Below are 25,656 nucleotides of genomic sequence, written 5' to 3' on the forward strand. Positions count from 1 at the left end.
GGGCCTTTTCTCCTTCAAACTATTTTGGATGAACTCAGTCTTTCTGCCCCCCTGGGGGGAAGATGGAGGCAGTAGCAACCATGTGCCCCCTGGGGGGCAGAAAGCCCACTAGAAACCAGGGATTTGTTTTCCATTGTGAATTAGGGGTGGGGGCTGCCCAATATGGGCATGCCAAAGCCCCAAACACCCGCCTCCAATCTGCCCCCCGGAGGCAGAAAGCCCACTACCCACCCCTACAAAATTACTGTCTTTCTGCCCCCCCCCCGGTGGGGGCAGAAAGCCCAATTGATAACAGGGATTATTTTCTTTACTGCAATTAGGGGTGGGGGCTGCCCAAGATGGGCATTTCAATGCCCCCACCCAACCCAACAAAATAACAGTCTTTCTGCCCCCCAGGGGGCAGATAGGGGCAGTAGCCCCTAATCTGCCTCCCTGGGAGGGGGGGGGGAGGGTAGAAAGCTGACTCGACACCAGGTTTTTTTAAATTGAATTTAGGGGAGGGGGCTGCCTAATATGGGCGTGCCAATGCCCCCCATATGCCACACTCTTTCTGCTCCCCCCACAGAGGCAGATGGGGCAATAGCCCCTGATCTGCCCAGCAAGGGGGTAGAAAGCCCACTTAACGACTAGGGATTGTTTTTTTTTTAAATGTAGCGGTGGGGGCTGCCCAAAATGAGCATGCCAATGCCTCCACCCCTCCCCCCAAATTGCCACAGCATTTCTGCATCCCCCGAGAGGCAGATGGGGGCAATAGGACCTAATATACCCTCCAGGGGGGCAGAAAGCCCACTAGGAGCCTGGGACTTTGTTGTTTTATTTATACATAGGGGCGCTTGGCTGGCAGTGTGTGTGGATGGTGCTTGGCTGGCGGTGTGCGTGGATGGAGCTTGGCTGATGGAGTGTGTGGATGGTTGTGTGTACTGACTTTTGGCTGGTATTGTGGCTTGTATGGATCCCCCAGTGTTTTCTTACCCAGAATCCCCGCAAACCTCACATTTACTTAGAAAGTAAAATTGTCCTCACATTTCTGTGTGGGTAAGTTGTAGGATCACCGTGCAGGCACAAATTTCCCAGCATTCCCCTTGGTCTCCTGAGTAAAATAATACCTCACTTGTGTGGATGCCCAAATTAGCGTCAGACGAAAAACAATTAATGCAACTGCCCTTTTACACCAGCTTTGGGCCCCCCTCAATTTCTACACGTTTTTGGCCCTTGCTGTCATAGGCACTTGGCCCATCCACACAAGTAAGGTATAATTTTTATCGGGAAACTGAGTGGAATGCTGGGTAGTAGGAAATTTGTGCAGAGCGGTGATCCCTCAACTTTCCCACACAGATATTACTGGAAAATGTGACTTTTTAGCTAAATGTGAGGTTTGCTGCATATTTTTGGAAAGAAAATGTTGGGGGATCAACACAAGCCCCACCTCCCTGGGTCTAGTTTTCAGACATGTTTGGCTTGTTTAAGTTCCCCAAGATGTCTGCAAACCCAGGACCAAAAACACAGGTGCCCATCTATCTATCACAAAAAGTACCTGGTTTTTCAAGGGGGTCACCTATGTTGTTGGTCCTAGGCTCACCGGCCACCTAGCAAAACCTACCAAACCCACACATTTCTAAAAACTAGACACCCGGGGAAGTCGAGGGAGGTATGGCTTGCATGGACACATCAAAGTTTTCCCATCCAGAATCCCCTGCATACCTCAAATTTAGCTGAAAAAAACACATGTTCTCATATTTCTGTGTGGGAAAGTTGTAGGATCACTGGGTTGACACAAATGTAATACCACCCAGCATTCCCCCAGGTCTCCTGATAAAAAATGCACCTCTCTTGCATGGGTGGGCCAAGTACCAGCGACAGGCAAGGGCCCAAAACGTATTGTGGAGACATCAAAATTACCTATCACAAAACAACCTGGTTTTGCAAGGAACGTCAACTGGGTTTTTGGCCCCGGGCTTGGCATGCCATCTAGCAAAACCTACTAAACCCACACATTTCTGAAGACTAGAAACCCTGGGGAGTCCAAGGAAGTATGGCTTGCGTGGATCCCCCAACGTTTTCCTACCCAGAATAGCCTGCAAACCTCAAATCTAGCTGACGTGACAACATCACTTTTTCTGTGTTGGAAAGTTGTGGCAGACACTAATTTCCTACCACCCAGCCTTCCCCCAGGTCTCCTGATAAAAATGGTACCTCAGTTGACCCCCCTTGCAAAACCAGGTAGTTTTGTGATAGGTAATTCTGATGTTTCCGCAATACATTTTGGGCCTTTGCCTGTCGCGGGTACAAGACCCACTCACGCGAGTGAGGTACCATTTTTGTCTGAAGACCTGGGGGAATGCAGGGAGGGTGGCATTTTGTGGATCCACGCACATTCCAGTCCTTTCCATCCTAGAAATGTGAGGAAAATGTGTTTTTTTTAAACGTTTGCAGTGGATTCTGAGTAACAGAACCTGGTAAGAGCCACACAAGTCACCCTGCCTGGATTCCCCTGGGTGTCTAGTTTTAAAAAATGAATAGGGTTGCTAGGTTTCCCTAGGTGGTGGCAGAGCTAGGTTCAAAATCTAATGCTAGGTACTTTGCCAAAAAAGGGTCAATTTTCACAGTAAAAATGTGGTGTGTCCATGTTGCGTTTTGGGCCGTTTTCTGTCGCGGGCACTAGGCCTACCCACACAAGTGAGGTACCATTTTTATCAAAAGAATTTGGGGAATGCGTGGTGGGTGGAATTTTGTGTACCCACGCGGATTCCAGAACTTACCATCCCAGAAATTTGAGGAACATTTTTTTTTTACAAGTTTGAGGTTTGCAAAGTGTTCTCTGTAACAGAACCTGGTGGGAGCCACACAAGTCATCCCTTACTGGATTCCTCTGGGTGTCTAGTTTTCAAAAATGTATAGGTTTGCTAGATTTCCCTAGGTGCTGGCAGAGCTAGGGTTCAAATTCCACAGCTAGGCACTTTGCAAAAAATGAGTCAATGTTCACTGTAAAAATGTTGTATGTCTATGTTGGATTTTGGGCCGTTCCCTGTCTCGGGCACTAGGCTTACCCACACAAGTAAGGTACCATTTTTATCGGAAGACTTTCGAAATGTAGGGTGAGTGGAATTTTGTGGATCCACGCAGATTCTAGAACTTTCCACCATAGAAATGTGAGGAAAATATGTTTTTTTTTACAAAGTTTAAGGTTTGCAAGGGATTCTGGGTAGCAGAACGCTGTGAGAGACTCTCAAGTCACCCCATACTGGGTTCCTCTGGTTATATACTTTTAAAAAATGTATAGGTTTGCACGGTTTCCCTAGGTGCCGGCAGAAGTAGGGTTTAAAATCCACAGATAGGCACTGTGCAAAAAAAATGTGGTGTGTCCACGTTGCGTTTTGGGCTGTTTCCAGTCACGGGCACTAGGCCTACCCACACAAGTGAGGTACCATTTTTATCGAAAGACTTTGTGGAATGCATGGTGGGTAGAGTTTGTGTACCCGCGCAGATTCCAGATCTTTCCACCACAAAAATGTGAGGAAATGTGTTTTTACAAAGTTAGAAGTTTGCAAAGGGTTCTGGGTACCAGAACGTGGTGAGAGCCACACAAGTCACCCCTGCCTGGATTCCCCTGGGTATCTAGTTTTCAAAAATGTATAGGTCTGCACGGTTTCCCTAGGTGCTGGCACAGCTAGGGTTCAAAATCTACAGCTAGGCACTTTGCAAAAAAAAAGGGCAGTTTTCACTGTAAAAATGTGGTGTGTCTACTTTGGGTTTTGACCCGTTTCCTGTAGCGGGCACTAGGCCTACCCACACAAGTGAGGTACCATTTTTATCATGAGACTTTGGGGAACGCTGGGTTGGTGGAATTCTGTGGATCCACGCAGATTCCAGAACTTTCCATCACAGAAATGTGAGGAAAATTAGGGTGGCAAGGTAAACTGACCGGTAGACCCCGCTGTGGTTGGGCGAACAATTGCGAGAAGTAGCTGCTTTAACTGGCTTCCAGGGGTGGAAACTGATAGGGATCGATTACTTTGGGAATGTATGGAAAGGGGACTCCACCCACACATTAGAGTTTCTCCAAAGGGAATATAACCTTCACCAGTCACAGAGGTACCATTATATTCGACTCTTGCATGCCTTACGAACACATATACATAGTGATACGGCTATTTCTGAATACTCCCCGCTGGAGGATAGGTTATTACTCGACCCCATCACAGAGAAACTGACATCCACGATCTATTGCAAACTAATAAACAATGTACCTCACCCCATAATCACTCTCCGAGAAGCTTGGGCCAAAGACCTTGGAAGCATAGACGACGAGGATTAGCAGGAAGCATTGCAGAGCCATAGAGAGATTACAATCCACGCTCTATTTAGACTAGTGCAGCTAAAGATCCTACACTGCACTTACTATATCTGCACGCACCTCTACACATGGGGCAGGATTCCGTCAGTGTTGTGTGTTAGGGGATGTCAGCAAGAGGGCACCTTCCTCCATATCCTTTGGGAATGCCCCGAGATAATTCACTTCTGGAAGAAAGTCACCGATACCATGTCTAGGGTGGTGGGGGAGTAGGTCCCGATGGAGCCGAAGTGGCTCTTGCTGATGATTTAAGGTGACACTGATTGCTCTAGGTATATGGAAATATGGTTGGTCCTGGCTGCGGGAATTACGAAATGTAATATTGCTGGGGGATGTGGGAAGCTGACACCCCCGCAACTGGAGGAATGGAAGTGGACCTTGATTGGTGCCAAAGGGCAGAAGAAACTGTGTACAAAAGTAGGGGGTGTGCTAAAAAATGAAAGAATGTGGGCGCCCTGGTGTAAATACAGAGAATCTGGGGTGGGCATATAGAGGTTGGTGGGATGGGGGGTTACTGATTGTTCTTGTTGTTCCCTCACGATTGTTTTACCGCTGATTTCTGTGGTATCTCCAAGTATGGACTTTTGGCACTATTTTGTACTGTATGGTCTCACGAGCATTGTTAATAAAAAAAATATTATAAAAAAAGAAATGTTATGAAAATTCGTTTTTTTAACAAAGTTTGAGGTGTGCAAAGGATTCTGGGTAACATAACCCCATCCTGGGTTCCTCTGGGTGTCTGGTTTTAAAAAATGTATAGGTTTGCTAGGTTTCCCTAAGTGTCGGCTGAGCTAGGGTTTGAAATCCACAGATAGGCACTGTGCAAAAAAAAGGGTCTATTTTTCACAGTAAAAATGTGGTGTGTCCAAGTTGCATTTTGGGCTGTTTCCTGTTGTGGGCACTAGGCCTGCCCACACATGTGAGGTACTATTTTTAACGAGAGACTTAGGAGAATTCAGAATTTTTGAATAACTGTCATTCTGTGCATTTTTGCCTACTTAATGTAAAATAATTTGTAAAAAAAAAGCCACTTTGAAAAATGTCCTACAATTCACAGGCTTGTATGGATAACCACAATTTCACAGATGTGCAACATAGCTACTGTTTCTAAACTCTATATTTGGTGTTTTGCATTTCAGAAATGCATAGGTGTCTTTGATATCCATTTTCAACTCTTTATATTTTACCAAATTAATTGCTATCTACCCGGTACACCGTGAAAAACCACTGCAAGACGCTGCTCAGTGCTTGGCTCTGGGTTTCTCCGGTTCTTCGTGAACCTACAAGTCCTATATATCTCCGCAACCATAAGGATCCAGCGGATGTAACGGTATATTGCTTTCAAACATCTGTGTCATACTTAGAAGAAGCTACAGCTAAAAATGTTGCTGTTTTTTCCAACTCATTTTCATTCTTTCTTATTTTCAACGGTTAGTTTCTATAAGAAAACCTTGAGGAATCTACACAAATGACCCCTTACTGAATTCAAAAGTGTGTCTACTTTTCAGAGATGTATAGCTTTCCAGGATCCAATATTGCTTTCACCCCCATTTCTGTAACTAACTGGAAAGAGGTTGAAAGCAAAAATAGGCTATGTCCCTGTAAAATGCCAAAACTGTGTAAAAAAAGTTGTTTTTCCAGGAAAAGTCTGCTCGTCCCTGAAAACTGGGAAGATGATGATTTCAGCACCACAAACCCTTTGTTGATAAGGGACCCTTTGTTGCAGGGGAAAAATCAGCTGCTTTCTTTTGCAGCACTATTTCCCCATTTTCCCCCAAAAATCCTACATTTAGCTGTATTTTGGCTTATGTACGGCCCCCTCCAGGGGAATCCACTAACCCTGGGTACCTTTAAAATTCCTATGATGTTGGAAGAAAAGGGCGAAAATTTGGTGTGGATACCTTATGTGGACAAAAAGTTACAGGGGCCTAAGCGCGAACTACCCCAAATAGCAAAACAAAGGCTTACCATAGGGAGGAAAAGGCCTAGCAGGGAAAGGGTTAATTGCTGAGATGCGATTAACGCTAGGGAGGAAGGGAGGTTGCCTCAAATAAAACAAGATCTTGTTTTTCGGCAGTTGACTGCTTCACCACCAAGGGTTTTCCGCCAGCCGCCTCTTGTGTGGATGGCCTCAAGTGCGTCCGCTCGACATCATAAGCATGAGAGGTGTCACGCGTCACTGTGGTGCAAGGCCGTCGTCCTTGCAGTTTCATTTCTACATTGCACGTACACTAAATGTCACATTTATAATTAGCAGTTTTGCACCTTTACAGCCACTCACAGATGATGACGTATATTGTCAGACGGCTGATCCGTCTGGCAGATTCTGACTGCTCAACGGTAGTTTCTGAAAAGTGTATGAGTGAAGCTATCTGCTGGAAATACCACTCGTGGGATTGTCTCTTCCTGCGACGTTCAATTGTTGTTGACTGTTCGAAAGGTCACAGAAACTTAACTGACAAACAAAAATGCAAGAGGAACGCAGAAGAAAGAAAAAAGCGGTATGACGCTGCCAGCATTGACCGCGTCATAGCGCCTTTTTTAAAACTGTGTTACGTGAAAGGTACAGGAAAGAGGGAGAAACAGGGAGGGGTGGCAGTGTAAGTTGAGGAGGGAAGAAATAGTATCTGAATCACAGAGCATGCTGCAGAGGGGCACTAAATTAAGTAGGATCAATCAGTGTTTTGTCCATGCTCCACAGAAAAGGAAGGGCGGGACACCGGGATAATCTGGCCAATTAGGAAGCAGCACAAAAGACTGACACAGAAGCCAACAAATGGAGTGTAATGGGTGGCTTGCAAGCACGTTTTGTGTACAATAGTCTTTTGCATGCGCTGTCGATGTCACAGGCTCGGCCTAAAACGACTTGTTAAATACTTAGTCTAGTGCTCACAATGTGAATTGTAATCAAAATGAAGGCAAATAATATTGCTACAGCAACAGTTGCCATAAGCATGAATAATAGATGCCACTCCAACATGTTTGTGGTTATTAATGCATAGTAATCCAACCCTCTTTCTGCTAGTTCAAAGTGCTCCTTATAAAACACAAACAGCCCACTGCCAGAGCTAAACACTTCACTTAAAAAGACACTTTAAATAGTATAAAACACCAACAGCCCACTGCCAGAGGTAAACACTTCACTTAAAAAGACATTTTAAATAGTATAAAACACAAACAGTTCACTGCCAGAGGTAAACACTTCACTGAAAAGACATTTTAAATAGTAAAAAACACCAACAGCCCACTGCCAGAGGTAAACACTTCACTTAAAAAGACATTTTAAATAGTATAACACAAAAACAGCCCACTGCCAGAGGTAAACACTTCACTGAAAAGACATTTTAAATAGTATAAAACACCAACAGCCCACTGCCAGAGGTAGTGGCATTTCATTTGAAACTTTGGTCCCTTTTAACCTTGCGAGCCTCACTAGAAGGAATCGCCGCTTCCCCACGCTCTTCCCAGCGCAGCAGACTACGTGCTGACGCCGGGGATTACAGCCGCCATATTGGGAGAAGGAAGGGTGGCGGTCCAGTAGCTGGACGCCTCCCACCCTCCCAGACTATTTAATCATCGCTCTGTCAAAGCGCGCTGACTTCATTTGTGGTCTTCACCCCTGAGGCGGAAGCCGGGGGCTCAATTTATAATTTTTAAAAGTGTGCATTTTATTATTATTTGTGGCATTTCATTTGAAACTTTGGTCCCTTTTAACCTTGCAAGCCTCACTAGAAGGAATCGCCGCTTCCCCACGCTCTTCCCAGCGCAGCAGACTACGTGCTGACGCCGGGGATTACAGCCGCCATATTGGGAGAAGGAAGGGTGGCGGTCCAGTAGCTGGACGCCTACCACCCTCCTCAGCACTGGATAAAAGAGGATCGATGGCTCGTCCGCGCAGCGGACGGGCGCAGCGGGCGCGCCGGAGGCGTGCCAAAGGCGCGCCAAAGGCAAGCCCGTCTGCGCCGGTCCGCGCCGGACCCGCGCCCAGCGCCACGACCCCTGGTTCAGTGAGGCGGGATTGGACGAGGTATTCTGCTGCCGATCTACATCAGTTGAGACCCTACAGGGAGCAGGGATGCCCCCAATACGACATCAATAATATTGACGGAGTGAGTACTTTCTGCCCTAGTTGTAAACACTATGTACCGCTTGTTGATCAAAAAGCCATATCATCTCAAAAACTTAAAAACAAGCATAATGATATTATTATCTCACTTATAAACGCGCGCTCTTTGGGAAAACATAGGCAGGAAATCACCGACTTAATTCAGGATAAGGAAATAGATCTACTCTTTATTACAGAGACCTGGATGGATGACACATCTGGTCCGGATCTTGTGGTGGCCGTTCCCAATGGTTTTTCGGTATATCGTCAAGATAGACAGGGGAAAAGAGGTGGGGGGTTGGCAATTATTGCCCGGAGTAATTTCTCAGTCAGAACTCTGTCCTTATCCTCGAAAACATGCGAAGCATTGCATTTTTCCATCAGGCTTACTTCTACATACAATCTCAAAGGAGTACTTATATATAGACCTCCAGGGGCACGTGCTGAATTTTTGTCCTCTTTCCTGTCTCTTATTGAACCCCTGGCAATCGAAGATACCTTTATGGTTTTGGGAGATCTAAATTTCCATTTGGAAAATTTTAATGATTCCGAAACCTTATCTCTGATGGCTGATTGTGCTACTCTAGGCTTAACCCAGTTGGTGACAACATCCACACATGAGGCTGGTCACACACTAGACGGCATTTTCACTAATACAAATGAGATAACAATAAAGGAAATACTACCCCTTACCTGGTCTGATCATTTTGTTATTATGAGCAGCATCAGTATTAACCAGACCAATAGGTTTAATCAATACCTCCCAACGCAATAACCTTTTAGAGTTTGGAAGGATATTGATAAGGTTATATTAAGAACCTCCCATACTGACACCTGGCCGAACATTTCCGGAGACTCTAATGTAGCTGTGCAACAATTTTCAGAGTGGTTAGGCTCAGCATTAGAAATAGCTGTCCCATTAAAAACATTCTCTAAAAATAGAAAGATGCCTTCAGCTCCTTGGTTCACGGAAACATTAAGAAGGCAAAAACAGATTTGCAGGAGTCATGAGAGAACATGGCGAAAAGCCTACGATAGTGAGAGTAAAATAATATATAAACAGACGCTAGCTGTCTATAAAAAACTGATTTTTGAGGCCAAAAAGAAATATTATGAGGAACAAATTGAAAGCGCAAAAAACTCCAGCAGACAACTGTTTGAGGTAGTAAAGTCACTAGCTGGTAAATCACATGATTTGGCCCCACCATCCTCTCAGGCTTTTTGCAACGCCTTGGCAAATTTTTTCTTTGCAAAAGTGAACGACATGTACGCCGATTTTGCTATTATTAATAAACCAATTGATGTGGGACCTAGTCCATCTAATAGACAATTTGAGTGCTCATTCACCCAATTTAAAGAGGTACAGGAGGATCAAATTACAGATATTATTAGGTCAATTAAATCAGGCTCGGCTCTGGATCCTTGTCCTCCCAAGATTTTTCCCCCTATAATTGACTTAATAAGTGTTTTTACCATGCAAATCTGTAATGCGATGTTTACATCTGGTGTTTTTCCTGACAGATTAAAGAACACGCTACTAAAACCTCTCCTGAAGAAACCAGGCCTGGATAAAGAGTTACTAAAAAATTACAGGCCAATTGCTAGCTTGCCTTTCTTAGCCAAAGTGGCGGAGAAAATAATGAATGTTCAGCTGTCAGAATACATTGAACAGAATGATTTGCTCGATGAGTCACAGTTTGGCTTCCGGAAAATGCATGGAACCGAGACTGCACTCATCAAGGTAGCTGATGATATCAGGGCCATTAGAGACCAGGGTGGTACAGCGGTGCTGGTTATGTTAGATCTGTCCGCGGCGTTCGACACGGTCAATCATTCCATCTTGATTGACCGTGTCGGTAAGCTGGGTATCCACTCTATGTCTGGAGCTTTGCTTACCTCATTTCTGGCTGCAAGAACACAGGCAGTAACCTTGGGGCCTTTCAGATCGGCCGACCTAGCGCTACCATGTGGAGTGCCGCAGGGCTCATCTCTAAGTCCGACACTTTTTAACATTTATGTGTCGGACTTAGCTAGGGTTATTAAGATCTACCAGATGAGTCTTACCACCTATGCCGACGACACGCAGCTGGTGCTAGCCATCAATAAAGATGGAGAAGAGGTGGCAGCCCGGTTTCAGGAAGGCATGTTGGCAATTAAGGAGTGGATGGCCTGCAACTGTTTAAGGTTGAACTCAGAGAAAACTGAGGTGATTATTTTTGGTAAACTTCTTCCCATTTGGTCATCAATTTGGTGGCCTCCGTTACTCGGAGTACTACCATCTCCCGTGCAGAAAGTCCGAAATCTAGGAGTTATTTTCGACGAGAAATTAAATTTCATCGACCATGCCAATCAAACAACTTCCACAGCATTTTTTAAACTTAAACTCCTAAGAAAAATAATCCCATTTCTCTCAGAATCTGGAGGGAAAACGGTGGTGAGCTCACTGGTTTTGTCAGCCTTGGATTACTGCAACAGTCTATTCCTTAATGCTCAAACCCGGGTGGTTGCCAAGCTCCAACTGATTCAGAATGCTGCAGCGAGACTGCTATCTGGGACCCCCAAGTATAAACCGATTAAACAGGCAATCAGGAGTTATTACTGGCTGACGGTTAAAAACCGGATTAAATTTAAAACACTGTGTCTTACCTTTAAAGCGATTCAACAGCATGGGCCCCAATTCCTCAAACAGAGGCTCTTGCTATATCGCCCCAATAGACAATTAAGGTCAATCAATTCTTTTCATCTGCTTGTACCAAGAACGAGGACAGTTACTTGGGGAGATAGATGCTTTACCATCGCTGCAGCCAGACTCTGGAATACTCTGCCATTGGAGATAAGATCTACCCCCACGCTGTTACAGTTTAGAAAACTGGTAAAGACATGGTTGTTTGACCTATAAGTTTCACCCCGTTACTAAATCCCACGATTAAAACTGTAATTGAGCATACTGAGGCACCTATGAGTTTCTAGCGCCAAGACGCCCAAGGGCATACGTCGCGCTTTATAAATTTTAAAAATAAATAAATAAATAAAATAAACACTTCACTGAAAAGACATTTTAAATAGTATAAAACACAAACAGCCCACTGCCAGAGGTAAACATTTCACTGAAAAGACATTTTAAATAGTATAAAACACAAACAGTCCATTATAGGGGATAAACAAGTCACTAAAAAGACATTTTCAATAGTATAAAAAACAAACAGTCCACTGCCAGAGGTAAACACTACACTGAAGAGACAGTTTACATAGTATAAAACACAAACAGCCCACTGCCAGAGCTAAACACTTCACTTAAAAAGACATTTTAAATAGTATAAAACACAAACAGCCCACTGCCAGAGCTAAACACTTCACTGAAAAGACATTTTAAATAGTATAAAACACAAACAGTCCATTATAGGGGATAAACACTTCACTAAAAAGACATTTTCAATAGTATAAAACACAAACAGTCCACTGTCGGAGATAAACACTTCCCTTAAGACCTTTCAACAGCATAACAAACACAAACGGCCATTTAATCAGCAGAACACCCCACTCCCAGAGCTGTACACTTCACTAAAAGGACCTTTTAATTTGCATAATAAATCCCACAGAAAGAGCAGCCCACTTCACTAAAAAGACATTTTAAATAGTATAAAAATACATTGCACTGCCAGAACTAAACACTTCACTCAAAACAGGTAATTCAGGGCGAACTTTCCAGCGTGGTGGCTCTGTGTCAACGATTGATTGATTGAAAACTCCAGCAGACAACTGTTTGAGGTAGTAAAGTCACTAGCTGGTAAATCACATGATTTGGCCCCACCATCCTCTCAGGCTTTTTGCAACGCCTTGGCAAATTTTTTCTTTGCAAAAGTGAACGACATGTACGCCGATTTTGCTATTATTAATAAACCAATTCATGTGGGACCTAGTCCATCTAATAGACAATTTGAGTGCTCATTCACCCAATTTAAAGAGGTACAGGAGGATCAAATTACAGATATTATTAGGTCAATTAAATCAGGCTCGGCTCTGGATCCTTGTCCTCCCAAGATTTTTCCCCCTATAATTGACTTAATAAGTGTTTTTACCATGCAAATCTGTAATGCGATGTTTACATCTGGTGTTTTTCCTGACAGATTAAAGAACACGCTACTAAAACCTCTCCTGAAGAAACCAGGCCTGGATAAAGAGTTACTAAAAAATTACAGGCCAATTGCTAGCTTGCCTTTCTTAGCCAAAGTGGCGGAGAAAATAATGAATGTTCAGCTGTCAGAATACATTGAACAGAATGATTTGCTCGATGAGTCACAGTTTGGCTTCCGGAAAATGCATGGAACCGAGACTGCACTCATCAAGGTAGCTGATGATATCAGGGCCATTAGAGACCAGGGTGGTACAGCGGTGCTGGTTATGTTAGATCTGTCCGCGGCGTTCGACACGGTCAATCATTCCATCTTGATTGACCGTGTCGGTAAGCTGGGTATCCACTCTATGGCTGGAGCTTTGCTTACCTCATTTCTGGCTGCAAGAACACAGGCAGTAACCTTGGGGCCTTTCAGATCGGCCGACCTAGCGCTACCATGTGGAGTGCCGCAGGGCTCATCTCTAAGTCCGACACTTTTTAACATTTATGTGTCGGACTTAGCTAGGGTTATTAAGATCTACCAGATGAGTCTTACCAACTATGCCGACGACACGCAGCTGGTGCTAGCCATCAATAAAGATGGAGAAGAGGTGGCAGCCCGGTTTCAGGAAGGCATGTTGGCAATTAAGGAGTGGATGGCCTGCAACTGTTTAAGGTTGAACTCAGAGAAAACTGAGGTGATTATTTTTGGTAAACTTCTTCCCATTTGGTCATCAATTTGGTGGCCTCCGTTACTCGGAGTACTACCATCTCCCGTGCAGAAAGTCCGAAATCTAGGAGTTATTTTCGACGAGAAATTAAATTTCATCGACCATGCCAATCAAACAACTTCCACAGCATTTTTTAAACTTAAACTCCTAAGAAAAATAATCCCATTTCTCTCAGAATCTGGAGGGAAAACGGTGGTGAGCTCACTGGTTTTGTCAGCCTTGGATTACTGCAACAGTCTATTCCTTAATGCTCAAACCCGGGTGGTTGCCAAGCTCCAACTGATTCAGAATGCTGCAGCGAGACTGCTATCTGGGACCCCCAAGTATAAACCGATTAAACAGGCAATCAGGAGTTATTACTGGCTGACGGTTAAAAACCGGATTAAATTTAAAACACTGTGTCTTACCTTTAAAGCGATTCAACAGCATGGGCCCCAATTCTTCAAACAGAGGCTCTTGCTATATCGCCCCAATAGACAATTAAGGTCAATCAATTCTTTTCATCTGCTTGTACCAAGAACGAGGACAGTTACTTGGGGAGATAGATGCTTTACCATCGCTGCAGCCAGACTCTGGAATACTCTGCCATTGGAGATAAGATCTACCCCCACGCTGTTACAGTTTAGAAAACTGGTAAAGACATGGTTGTTTGACCTATAAGTTTCACCCCGTTACTAAATCCCACGATTAAAACTGTAATTGAGCATACTGAGGCACCTATGAGTTTCTAGCGCCAAGACGCCCAAGGGCATACGTCGCGCTTTATAAATTTTAAAAATAAATAAATAAATAAAATAAACACTTCACTGAAAAGACATTTTAAATAGTATAAAACACAAACAGCCCACTGCCAGAGGTAAACACTTCACTGAAAAGACATTTTAAATAGTATAAAACACAAACAGTCCATTATAGGGGATAAACAAGTCACTAAAAAGACATTTTCAATAGTATAAAAAACAAACAGTCCACTGCCAGAGGTAAACACTACACTGAAGAGACAGTTTACATAGTATAAAACACAAACAGCCCACTGCCAGAGCTAAACACTTCACTTAAAAAGACATTTTAAATAGTATAAAACACAAACAGCCCACTGCCAGAGCTAAACACTTCACTGAAAAGACATTTTAAATAGTATAAAACACAAACAGTCCATTATAGGGGATAAACACTTCACTAAAAAGACATTTTCAATAGTATAAAACACAAACAGTCCACTGTCGGAGATAAACACTTCCCTTAAGACCTTTCAACAGCATAACAAACACAAACGGCCATTTAATCAGCAGAACACCCCACTCCCAGAGCTGTACACTTCACTAAAAGGACCTTTTAATTTGCATAATAAATCCCACAGAAAGAGCAGCCCACTTCACTAAAAAGACATTTTAAATAGTATAAAAATACATTGCACTGCCAGAACTAAACACTTCACTCAAAACAGGTGATTCAGGGTGAACTTTCCAGCGTGGTGGCTCTGTGTCAACGATTGATTATATATTAGTTCCTAACCCCCTTAGCTTAAGGGCCACTAAGTTGGAAAATTAGTTTACGATTTTTAGTGACCATGCTATTTTATCCCTAAAGTGAAAAGTACTCACAAGGGACTCAACCTCCCACCAGAAAGTTGGAACACCAATTGTGGCACGGAGAAATGGTTTCCAACTAAAGTGGGCCCGCATTGATAAATTAAAGAAGATTCCAAAAATGGTATCTAGTATACAGGGTAATATATCAACATGCCTAGAACCAGACGCTGACCCTGGGGCAGTGGTGTACTCCTTCTGTTGCCTCTTGGAGAAGTTCAACGGATTCGCTGGGAGGTGATACCTAGGCAAGAGAGTGTCCTTGATTGAAGTGCGTCTATCGGCACCCTTCCCTCCCGTTCTAAGGCTCATGGGGCATTGTCTCCTTAAAAAACAAATTGCCATATAGAATACATAGTGGGTATTGTATCTTGTGTATTACTTTATTCCCTTTTTACGTAGTATACACTACTTGTACATATATCATATTTATTTATATATTCGCTCACTCAGTATACCTTAACCGACATTGTCTCGACAGTTAAGTGAGAACAGAAGGTATCTTTATTCTGTCCTGAGGAAGAAGCCTTGAGCTTCGAGACATGTTGACATACACAGGAGGGATCGCTCATTAAAGCAGTATACGTCCAACCCACGCCTTTAACAGTACCAATTCTAAGGAATATTAAATCTTCTATTCCGCAGGAGCTAGGTTTTTTTTAGCTCACCTTCTCACTCACCCCTGACCCTTCCACTCACTTATTCCTACACTACACATAGTTCTGAATATCAGTGCTCCCACGTAGTCGTAGGTCATAGCACGCCCCAAGCCGCAGCGGGGCGGGAAGACCCCTATGATGAAGCAGGACACCAAGGGCCCTTTTGGTGTGAGGGGTATTTAAAGAAACACTATGTGCTTCCAATCACTGTAGTAAACGCACATAACCCGTGAGTACATTATTTCCATATATCTATCTAAGGGTGGATCTTGGTGTTTTTGAAAGGTAAATCTGGCCCTTACAAGCACAAAAGCGCCAAACAGCGGCAGTGGCAGGGGTTGGTTTGACCCTCTTTGTACAAAAGCAAGGCAGGCGTTATTGTCTGCACTGAACATTAGTCCAGAAATCCGGACCAAATAAAAGCATTGCGGGTCGCTTATAACTTAGCACATAAAAACTGAGAAAGAGCTATTAAGGACGAGGCAAGGCAGATCTCGAAGAGGCAGCTAGTATGGGCAATAGTCGAGATTTCTGGTAAATAGTAAATGCACCACACTTTAAAAATTCCAGAGATCCCACGAAAAACACCAATGTAGATGAAGATGCCTGGCTGGCTCACTTTGAGAATATCTTTGCTCCAAGCATGCACCCTTCGACACCATTTCTCTCCACACAGTCAAACTCACAGGCTCCTCTCTTTTTCTCACTCATGGAAGTGAAAAAAGGTCTATGTCATGCAGTATTGGAAGGGCCCCAGGACCAGATGGTGTCCCAATTGATTTATATCAGGAAACACCGGACGTATGGGCACCTCTACTAACAAACGTCCTCAATAGCATAGCTCTGGTAGGTTCTCCCCCCTCATGGTCAGCGGGTGTTATTGTTCCCATCCAAAAAAAAGGAGGTTAGGGCAAACCCAAAGAATTGTAGAACATTCTCCCTGCAGGATACTACATCGATGCTTATGGGCCGGCTCCTCCTTTCTAGGGTAGAGGGGTGGACCAAGGAGAACAACATCTTAATCCTGGCCCAGTATGGGTCCCAGCAGGGAAGGGGTCCTGTGGATCAGTGCTTGAATCTAGCACTGATAATAGAAAAATATACCAGGAAGGAAGAAAAGATCTACATGGCTTTCATAGACCTGTCGGCAGCGTTCAACTGTGTGGTCCACGTTAAACTATGGAACATAATGGAGGAGATGGGGGGTCGAACCATCTATAATTAATTTCATCAGACAGCTGTACTCAAATGTTACAGCATCAGTCCGTTATACCAAAAACGGGGACTGTACTCGCCCATTTAAAATTGCTAGGGGGGTACGACAGGGCTGCGTCCTGGCCCCATTCCTCTTCCCCATTTACACAAATTGAGTTGAGGAATACGCTTACGGTGGCAACACGGGATGTCCCACTGTTTGACTCCCAATCATTACCTATATTGGCCTACGCGGATAATGCGGTGTTATTCACTAGAACAGGGCTTGCCCTCCAATGTTTGATAACCCCGTATGTATCCTTTATGGATTCAATAGATCTCAAGGTAAATCAAACTAAGCCTTATGTAATTATAGCTGTGGCAAGAAAACGAGACAAAATCCCGTATCTACATGTGGACTCAGGAAGAATAGAGGTAGTTGATACTTTTCCCTACCTGGGGGGCCTTTTTGATAAAAATCTATCATGGTCAAAGCTGGTGGAATAAGGTAGCTAGTAATGGAGAGAAGTCTCTTGGCCATAAAATCTTTTACTAAAAAATTGGGCGGAAAACCATTACTACCGATCAAAAAAATTTACCTGGCCAAAACAAAGGCGGCAGTAACATATGGGGCTGGCGTCTTTGGTACGGTAGCGATAGACGCACTTCAAACTATTAAAAATAACTTTAAGTCCATAGTGAGCCTTCCTCTCTAATTTTATCTTACATTTGGAAGTGCGCCTCCCCTAGATTCAATTCAGTTAGCCCCAATTCTCCTGTGGCATACAATTTGGCGGAGGGACACAGTGACTCTGACCCAAACTATAATAAGGAATTGCCTAAATATGGAAAACCACAGAAGGTCTAGGTGGCTCCGGTATGTAGAGTTAGTATTTAAGGTTATTGGCCTTCCTGACCTATTTAAGGACCCGTTGGCATGTAGACAGGTTTCAAAGCAAAAGGTTATTAATATGTTTTATCGAAGGCAGAGTATAAGCGAAAGGGAAAAAACAAGAGAAACAAGCAGTCTGTACCTATCTCCAGAGCCCGCTACTGATAGAGGGGGGGGACTTCTACCTAGCAAATGTTACTAGTGCACAAGATACTCAGATTTTGTATGAACATAATATCATTAATGTTAGGTTATCCAGAAAAAACTTTTAGCCACTTTTTAGGTAGATCTACATTCAGAGGTAGGCAGTTCCCAAGGGAAGGGGGGTGGAAGAGGTCGAAGGTCGGAGTTACCCGATGTGTCAAATCAGGGGATCTGATCCATCAGGAGCACGGGCCCTCACACACCCCCGGGGGTGCCATGCTTCATCATTGGGCAGGTCCTTGTTGAGCCAGCGCTGAAATGCCCCAGGGGCCCCGCGGGAGGGGGCGCTCTTTGCCGGAGGTCTTTTTAAGCTGCCGACATGAAGCGTGAGGTGCCACGTGAAGATGCTGTAAGTGAGTAGGCTGGTGTATGGTGAATCTAAAAATAACTAACGGAAACCCTAAGGATTCGCTTAATTTGTGGGTCCCACGGTTATCATAAAAACAGGTGTTGGCCAGAGGTGGACATAACGGTCCACTGCTCTGAATTCAAGTGTAGGTCTAAAGTTACATATACATGACGTACCTACATCAACTGTGCAACTACGTATTGTATTAAACCTTTTTCAGTTGTGGTCATATTCACGCAGTCCTAAAGTCACGTATAAAGCACCTGGACAACGAAGCAGCAGAACACGCCACTAGGTTCATCCTATAAACGAGCCTCCAAACGCCACAGGGTGAGAACGCCTCACTTCATCAGCCCTTTTGAAGCAGGATGAGCGTTTCACTTTTATTTTGTTGCAGTTTTAAATAGCGCAAACTTGGTCCAAAGGCACTGGAGCGCTTTACATAAGTAGCAGCTTGCATTTTACAAGGTTGTTTTTTTAGGCAGGGAAAGATTACATCATGTGCCCAGAATCACAGCAAGTTGATCGGACACCAGGACTCAAACCTGTTATGTTTTTTCTTTAATTTTTGTGTTGCTATTCATCACTAAAGAACATTACAACAGGAAGTGAGCTTGGGGGGAAGGGGGTGCACTGTTGGAAAAGCAAAGAAAATGCTTTTTCGAAGGTTTTCATTATTTACCACCAACTTGTAGTTGGTGGTAAATAACGAATCCTTAACTGAGGAATGCACTAACTTGAGTGCTCCCTACATCCTGGATTCGGTAATTGTTAGGAATTCGGTATTTTACCGAATCCTTAAATTACCAATTCGGTAAAATACCGAATCCTACAAAAATGCCACCTACATCTAAAAAGCCCTATACCGGTCGGTAGCGGTCGAAATTCGGTAATTTCGGCCATTACCGACCGGTATTGGCCAACCTACATCTGGCCCCTGGTGTTTATGAAGAACAGTTCCTTTTTGCAAGATAGTTAGAGTGAATTAAAGACATAGGCTAGGATTTAAATCTTGAGCCACATACACTCAGCATTTTACAATATGTCATCATGCATAGGGTGTGGCCGCCATCTGGGCCACGACACTACCACAGACTCACATCTGCAGATCCCAGCAAGATTCCCTTATCGAAGATGAATACTACACTTAGTGGTTAACCTGTCTTTTTATAGCATTCGAAGACTATTTTAGGCCAATTTTAGTATTCAATAGTGTTCTTTTTGGGAAGGCTAGTGCATGAAGACTACTGATAAGTGACTGGTACTTCTTGAACGCTAACAGAGAATACTAAGCAAATACTTATTTACAATGCAGAACATTTAGTGAATACAAACAATTTGAACATTACTGGACTTAGCATACAATATTACTGCTGGGACGCAAGGGCGGGCGGCTGATTGCCCTTTTAGTCTGTGTGTGCCCGCTGCCCCCTAAGCGGTCTCGTCCGTAAGTTGCATCTCTTTGATGAAGGAAGGATAAGAAAGGCTCCCATATGTCTTTGGGACAGGGGCGTACTGGCATTATCTACCGGTAAGTGGATAGTTGCTCCTGACAGTAGGTGACATCGCTCAGCCATGCCCAGGAGGTAGCAGCCGGATTCCGCCCCCCCCTGGATGGCCACCCTCCGTTTGGCTAATAGTAACAGCATGGCAGTAAGTCGGCAGCAAGAGGCAGGTGTATCCAAGCTGTACCCTAGGAAGCCTACCAGGGGGTGTAGGGTGGTAAGAGCCCAGGGATTGTATGTAGGGTCATGCCTACTTCCTCCCAGAATGTTGCTACTCTTGGGCACTGCCATGCCAGATGCATATAGGAAGCCTGGGAGGACCGCGGCGGAAACAGGGACGGTAAGGAGCAAGCCCCATTTTGAAAAGCTAGAGCGAAGTGCGATAGAGAAATATGAAGTACATTAAATGCAATTTATATTTGGAAGAGAGGGATTCCAGCTGTCCACAGCAAAACACCCACTGCTTATCCATTAGAAGAGGAGCTGTATCCTCAACACATGCCTTGCGGGCAGTCGGTGTGAAGATCGGTATAGTGTATTGCATACTGTTGTATAGGTGAGTGATTCATTGGTGCAGGGATGGGGAAGAGTGGATAGGTTCAAGTGCTGGGATGGCGGTGGAGGAGAAGGGAAGTGGCATGAATTGCACAACAAGCAGCTCTGAGTTGGCAATAAAGTAGAGTGTCTAGAGGGTAGGAGTCTGGGAGGATGTAGTATTGAATGGAGGGATGAATTGATCCTCGGGTATAGATCTAAGAATGTCTTGAGTTGTCCCACGTGCGCCCACATCGCATCACCCCTCTTGTGGCGCAGCGGGATCTGAGGGATATTGCCTACAGGGATGGATGGGCATATAGACACCCCAGCTCAGCTCACTTTCGCAATCCCTCCCATGCCTAGTGTAAACATGCTACTGTGTCAATTTGTGCCCTCTGTGTTTGGTAAGGTGCATAAGGCGCCGTTGTCGATGGCCATGGGGATTAATTAATTAATTAATTGTGGGTTTCTAAAGCGCTAGAATCGACTTCCGAAGGAGTATCTCTGCGCTATAGACCGCTGCGGAACCCGTCCTGGCTTTCCCTGTGAGATGGTCCCAACTGGGTATCTCCAAGGTGAAACCAGGCATCCCCGGCGTTTGTGGGGGGCCGTTGTGGAGATGAGGCAAGCTAATGCCCAGAGTTGCCGAGTGTGATCCCTGGTTAGAGTAGGCACTGAGGCGAGAATTATCGAGTCCGTTGACCCTGGTCCACGACCCTGCCGCGTCGGGAATTGAACCCTGGTCCCGGGCCGTCCTCTGCTTCCGGGTCTGCCGCCTCTAACCAGTGAGCCACACCACTCCACTATGGTCTAGCTCTATGGCCTAGTGGGGCTGGAATGGAGTAGGATGGAGCCAATAGCAAATGAATTGATGCTTGGGCATGCAGGTCTTACAGCCTCATGTCAGGCACTCCCAAACTGCCTTCTGAGAGTGGCAAAGTGAGGTGATCCCACGATACACGCAGTTATTTATTCACCCAAATAAATGTCATCATGTTGGAATTAATGCACTTAAAAAAACTGTACTATCAGTGGAAGGGGAATATTAAAAAACAGGTATAGGATATTTGGGGAGGACTATCACCTTTGCTATCACAATTTGTCGGGCAAGAGATAATAGAAGTAAAGACCTGACAGGTATTCTGACTTCAACCCGATCAATGGCTGGACCATAGTTACCATGGAATAGTTCTTCAGGGTCACAACTAAGCCATAGATCTACGTACCGAACCGGCTCTGTTGCCATTTGAGGGGGTATTCCATGTGGGATGGCAGTGTCCAGTCCGTAAGGGGAAATAGAATGGATTTGTATCCTCCATATTGGACCACCTCGTGTGTCAAGGGGGCCAGGCTCACATGCGGGTCACTAGCGTAGAGCGTAATATCATCAGCATACATCGAAACCACCAGCCCACCAGCGGTGAAGCCAATGTCCCTATCACATGATATTGCCTGAGCCTTGCCATCAGTGATTCCATCACTATTGCGAAAAGGAAAGGTGGTAGAGAGCATCCATGTTGCGTGCCTCGAGTGATCGGAAAGTAGTCCATTCAATATAACCCAAGCAATGGGAGGGTAAAATGGAGCTGTATCTGCCCGCTGAATTGCGAGCTGTAGCCGAAGCGTGCTAGCAAGGGAGAGAGATATGCTCCAAATCTGTTATGTTATGTGAGTTTGTAAATAAAATGTAATTGTCATGGTACTTATAGAGCGCACTGTCATCAGACGGTCACCTTGCGGTGTCGCCTATGCGGCTTCCTGGCGCTGATACTCATACCGCTGTGAAACCCCTCCTGGCTTTCCGTGTGAAGCGTCCACTCCTGGGCACCCCGAGGGTGAAGCCAGGCATCCTTAGCACTGTTGGGGCCGGTGTGGAGGCTAAGCAAGCTATTGCCCAGAGTTGCAGCGTGGGGCCTGTGATTAGAGTAGGCACCGAGGCGAGATTAAACAGGTCAGAGGAAATTGAGCCCGAGACCCCACCGAGGCAGGAATCGAACCCTGGTCCCTGGCCAGAACTCTGCATCAGGGTCTGCCGCTCTAACCATTGAGCCACACTCCTCCATAGTTTGTAGAGTGTAGCTAATCACTCATGAGTATATCCAGGCACTGAGTAGGGCAGGCCTGAGGGGTATGAAGGAGAAAATGCCTGTTTCGCCTGGAAGAGCATATCTGGAGGTTCCTTCGGAAGTCCATAAGGGGGACGGGGGTTCTGAGATGTTTCCAGAAGTCGTTCTAGGTCTTGATTGCGAGGTATAAGAAGGAGCATCCTCTGCTTCTTGTCTTCTTGATGTGTGGAAGGTGTGCTTTCGCCGGGGACACAGACCAAAGGGCATCTGGTGGGTTGGTAGAAGCTGATGCTGTGGTTGAGGTAAGCTGGACTGGTGTTGTGGGGAGCTTTGCAGGCGTTGGTGAGTAAATCTTGCATAGCATTCGCAGGACGTAGAAGCATGATGAGGAGACAGCATTGATCTGTCTGATAATTGAGAGGTTGGTGTGCAGTATGATCCCAGGGTTCTTGGCATGTTTTGCAGGAGCGGTTGAGGGGAAAAGTTTGCAGGGACACCAAGAGGTGTCCCGGGGAGTGGTTGTTGCAGAAGATTTGAACTTCGGTTTGGTCTGTGTGGAGCTGGAGGCTGTTGTTTTTCATCCAAGCAGAGACATTGCTCATGCAGGTGGTGAAGTTTGCTTTCGAGATGCTGTATGGATCAGTAAGGGAGAGGATGAGCTGTGTGTCATTGGCGTAGGACGCTACTCATGTACACGTTGAGGCAGGGCCGGTCCTAGGATTTGCGAGGCCCTGGGCTAAAAGGCAACGTGGGAGGCCCCCTCTAATTTAGATAAGTGGCCCCTTGCAAGGAGACCATTCAGGGACACTTTGGGGGGCCCATTGTCCAGCATTTTTGCGCCCCCACAGTTTTAACGTTTACTCCACAAGCATTTCTCACACCTTCAGTCCGATAGGTGTGAGAATTGATTGTGGTCTAAAAGTTAAAACTGAGGGGGGTGCCAAAATGCTAGACAATGGCCCCCCCACAGTGTCTGTGAATGGTCTCCTTGCAATTGAGGGAGCGTCTCCCTCCCCTATGCCTCCAGACAGACACCATCCCTGAGAGGCCCGGGGAGGGGGCCCCCTCCAATGGACATTAATCAAGGCGACACCTTTTTTTTTTAAATAGATCACCAGGGAAACAAAAGGACACATCACCGGTGCGTGGCCCCATGCTGGTGGGCTCAGTGCGAGGCCCTGTGCAGCCGCCCACGCTGCCCATGCCTAGCGCCGGCCCTGCGTTGAGGAGTGTTGGGCTGAGCAATGATCATTGACGGACTCCGCTTTTGAGTTTCTTGGGTTCTGAGGTGTGGGGTGGGGGTCGAGTCTAACTTGTTGAGTTCTGTCTCTGAGGAAGGAGGGCATCCACTTGAGGGCCGGTCCGCGGATACCCATGTGCTGAAACTTTCTGACGAGTGACTTGTGGGAGACTGTATCGAAAGCTGCGGAGAGGTCAAGGAAGATGAGTGCGGCCATTTCTCCTCGGTCGCGGATGCTTCTAATGTCATCAGTGGCCGCAATGAGGACTGTCTCTGCGCTGCGGTTGGTGCGAAAGCCTGATTGAGAGCTGCCTAGGAGTTGATGGAGTTCTAGGTGGTCTGTGAGGTGGGTATTGACAACTTTCAATTACTTTAGATGGAAAAGGCGGGAGCGAGATGGGTCTGTAGCCGCGGAGGGTGTTGGCGTCTGCTGTTGGTTTCTTCGATAGGGTTCCACAGTTCCAGAGTCGGCAGATACATATTCACACATTCTTTTATCCATGTAGCACACTTAGATCACAGACTGTTCTTTTAAAATCCAAATCATAAGGTGGGGTCAGAGGTCACCTTGCTCTGGGTATTCCCAGCACCCTGGAGTAACCACCATGAGGTGGCTAGTTTGGCGGGTTTGAGCCAGTCGCACGAGCGCCCGGTGCCGCGGGTCTTCCTTAACTATAACTGAGTGTACACCACTCTGGGCCACCCCAGAGCAGAACACACCGGTGCGAAGCGACATGAATAAAAGATGGACACCTTTTATACTCACCAACACTCAGGGCCCTAGCTTGGTCAGTAAGATTGGGGGAGAGCTTCAAATTTCCCAACAATCACGCTTACACAACCAATATTAAAACACATTATACGACAAGCAGCGCGCACGAGAGAAGCTTACGGGGCAGAGGAAAAGGAAAGGAATTCGTATTGATAGGGGTACAAGGTGAGAGAAAGCAGGTTATTTGTGAAATAACCAACATTTGTAAAGTCTTTCGAAACAGAGAGCGTTAGAAAGTGTGTGTGTTTTTTTCTGTGTACAGAAAAAAATCCAGGTGTCATCCAAGTCACCTCAGCATACCCAAGTAAAAGCACCTGCCACCAACTTTTTATCCCACGTGCATTTATTAGTGGGGTTTGACAACCCAAACACCCCCGTGAAGCTACGCCTCTGCCAACAAAATCATTTATATGTAGCGCTTGTATACACCAAAGAGTTTAAGTGCTATATAGGAATAAACACTAATGTTATCGTTGCCGGCCCAATAATCCATACGACATATTCAGCGAGACTCTCTGTAGTGATGCAGCAAGTCACGAACCACGCAGCGCTATACACTTAGCGGCTGGGATACGACACAAGAGGTGCGCATCCAGTGGAAATGTATATCTTAGAATATTACAAGCGCGTGTCCGTTCACATATTTATAATGAGACTGTATTAAAAATCACAATTTGAGACAGAGAGAGAGATGAAGTGATGTGCCCAGAATCACACAATTACAGCCACGCGTGAAGCCGAGATCAGAAGCCAGGTCACCAAGGCATGTGCTGTGGATTGGCCGACACCCCTAAATAATGCTCGGAGACCCCACTTACCGAGCGGGAGGAAGAGCAGCAGGGTCCCTAGGAGCGCCTTCATCCTGGGGGTCGCAGCGCCGCCCCGGAGTCCCTCAGAGGCGCAGTCCTCGAGGCGCCTTCACCGCCATGGAGAGCTGCACTCGGCCGGCCCTTGCACCTCGCCTGCTTCACCCCTCGGGTGTTCGTGAGGACCGTCAAAAATGCTGCTGCGCCGAACCTGTTGGTCGGGAGGCGGCACGAGGCCGAGCCCAAAGCCGCACCCCCGTCTCGTGAAACACGAGGCTGCCAGGGCGTGGAAGGAGGTAGCGCCTGGAAGGGGCGCCAGTGCGCCTCGCCCACCAAAGGCGGTGGAGTGTGCCGTCATGGCGCAGCCACCTGAGACTCAATAGCCACACAGGATCCAGCAGCAATCCCTTCTTCTAGGCGCTATTCTGGACAAACCCCTTGTTAACAGTCCCATAGAAAAGACCTCCTGCCCCACTGTCCTGGTGAGAGAAGGCTGGACCTGGGAGAGGAAGGAAGCTAGCACGGACAGAGGTGTGCTGTGC

General features: G+C 45.7%; 1 protein-coding gene across 1 annotated transcript in view; it reads right to left on the reverse strand.

The window, feature by feature from the left end:
- Window positions 1-25,279, reverse strand: part of LOC144770812 (urokinase plasminogen activator surface receptor-like) — a 185,484-nt gene extending 160,205 nt beyond the window's left edge. The window contains exon 1 of the mRNA XM_078655580.1: window positions 25,127-25,279. Within this exon, the coding sequence (XP_078511706.1) occupies window positions 25,127-25,169 (43 nt within the window). The 5' untranslated portion in view covers window positions 25,170-25,279. The remainder of the gene's footprint in view (window positions 1-25,126) is intronic.
- Window positions 25,280-25,656: the final 377 nt, after the last annotated feature.

Source organism: Lissotriton helveticus, chromosome 7, assembly GCF_964261635.1.
Source record: "Lissotriton helveticus chromosome 7, aLisHel1.1, whole genome shotgun sequence".
Lineage (NCBI taxonomy): Eukaryota > Metazoa > Chordata > Amphibia > Caudata > Salamandridae > Lissotriton > Lissotriton helveticus.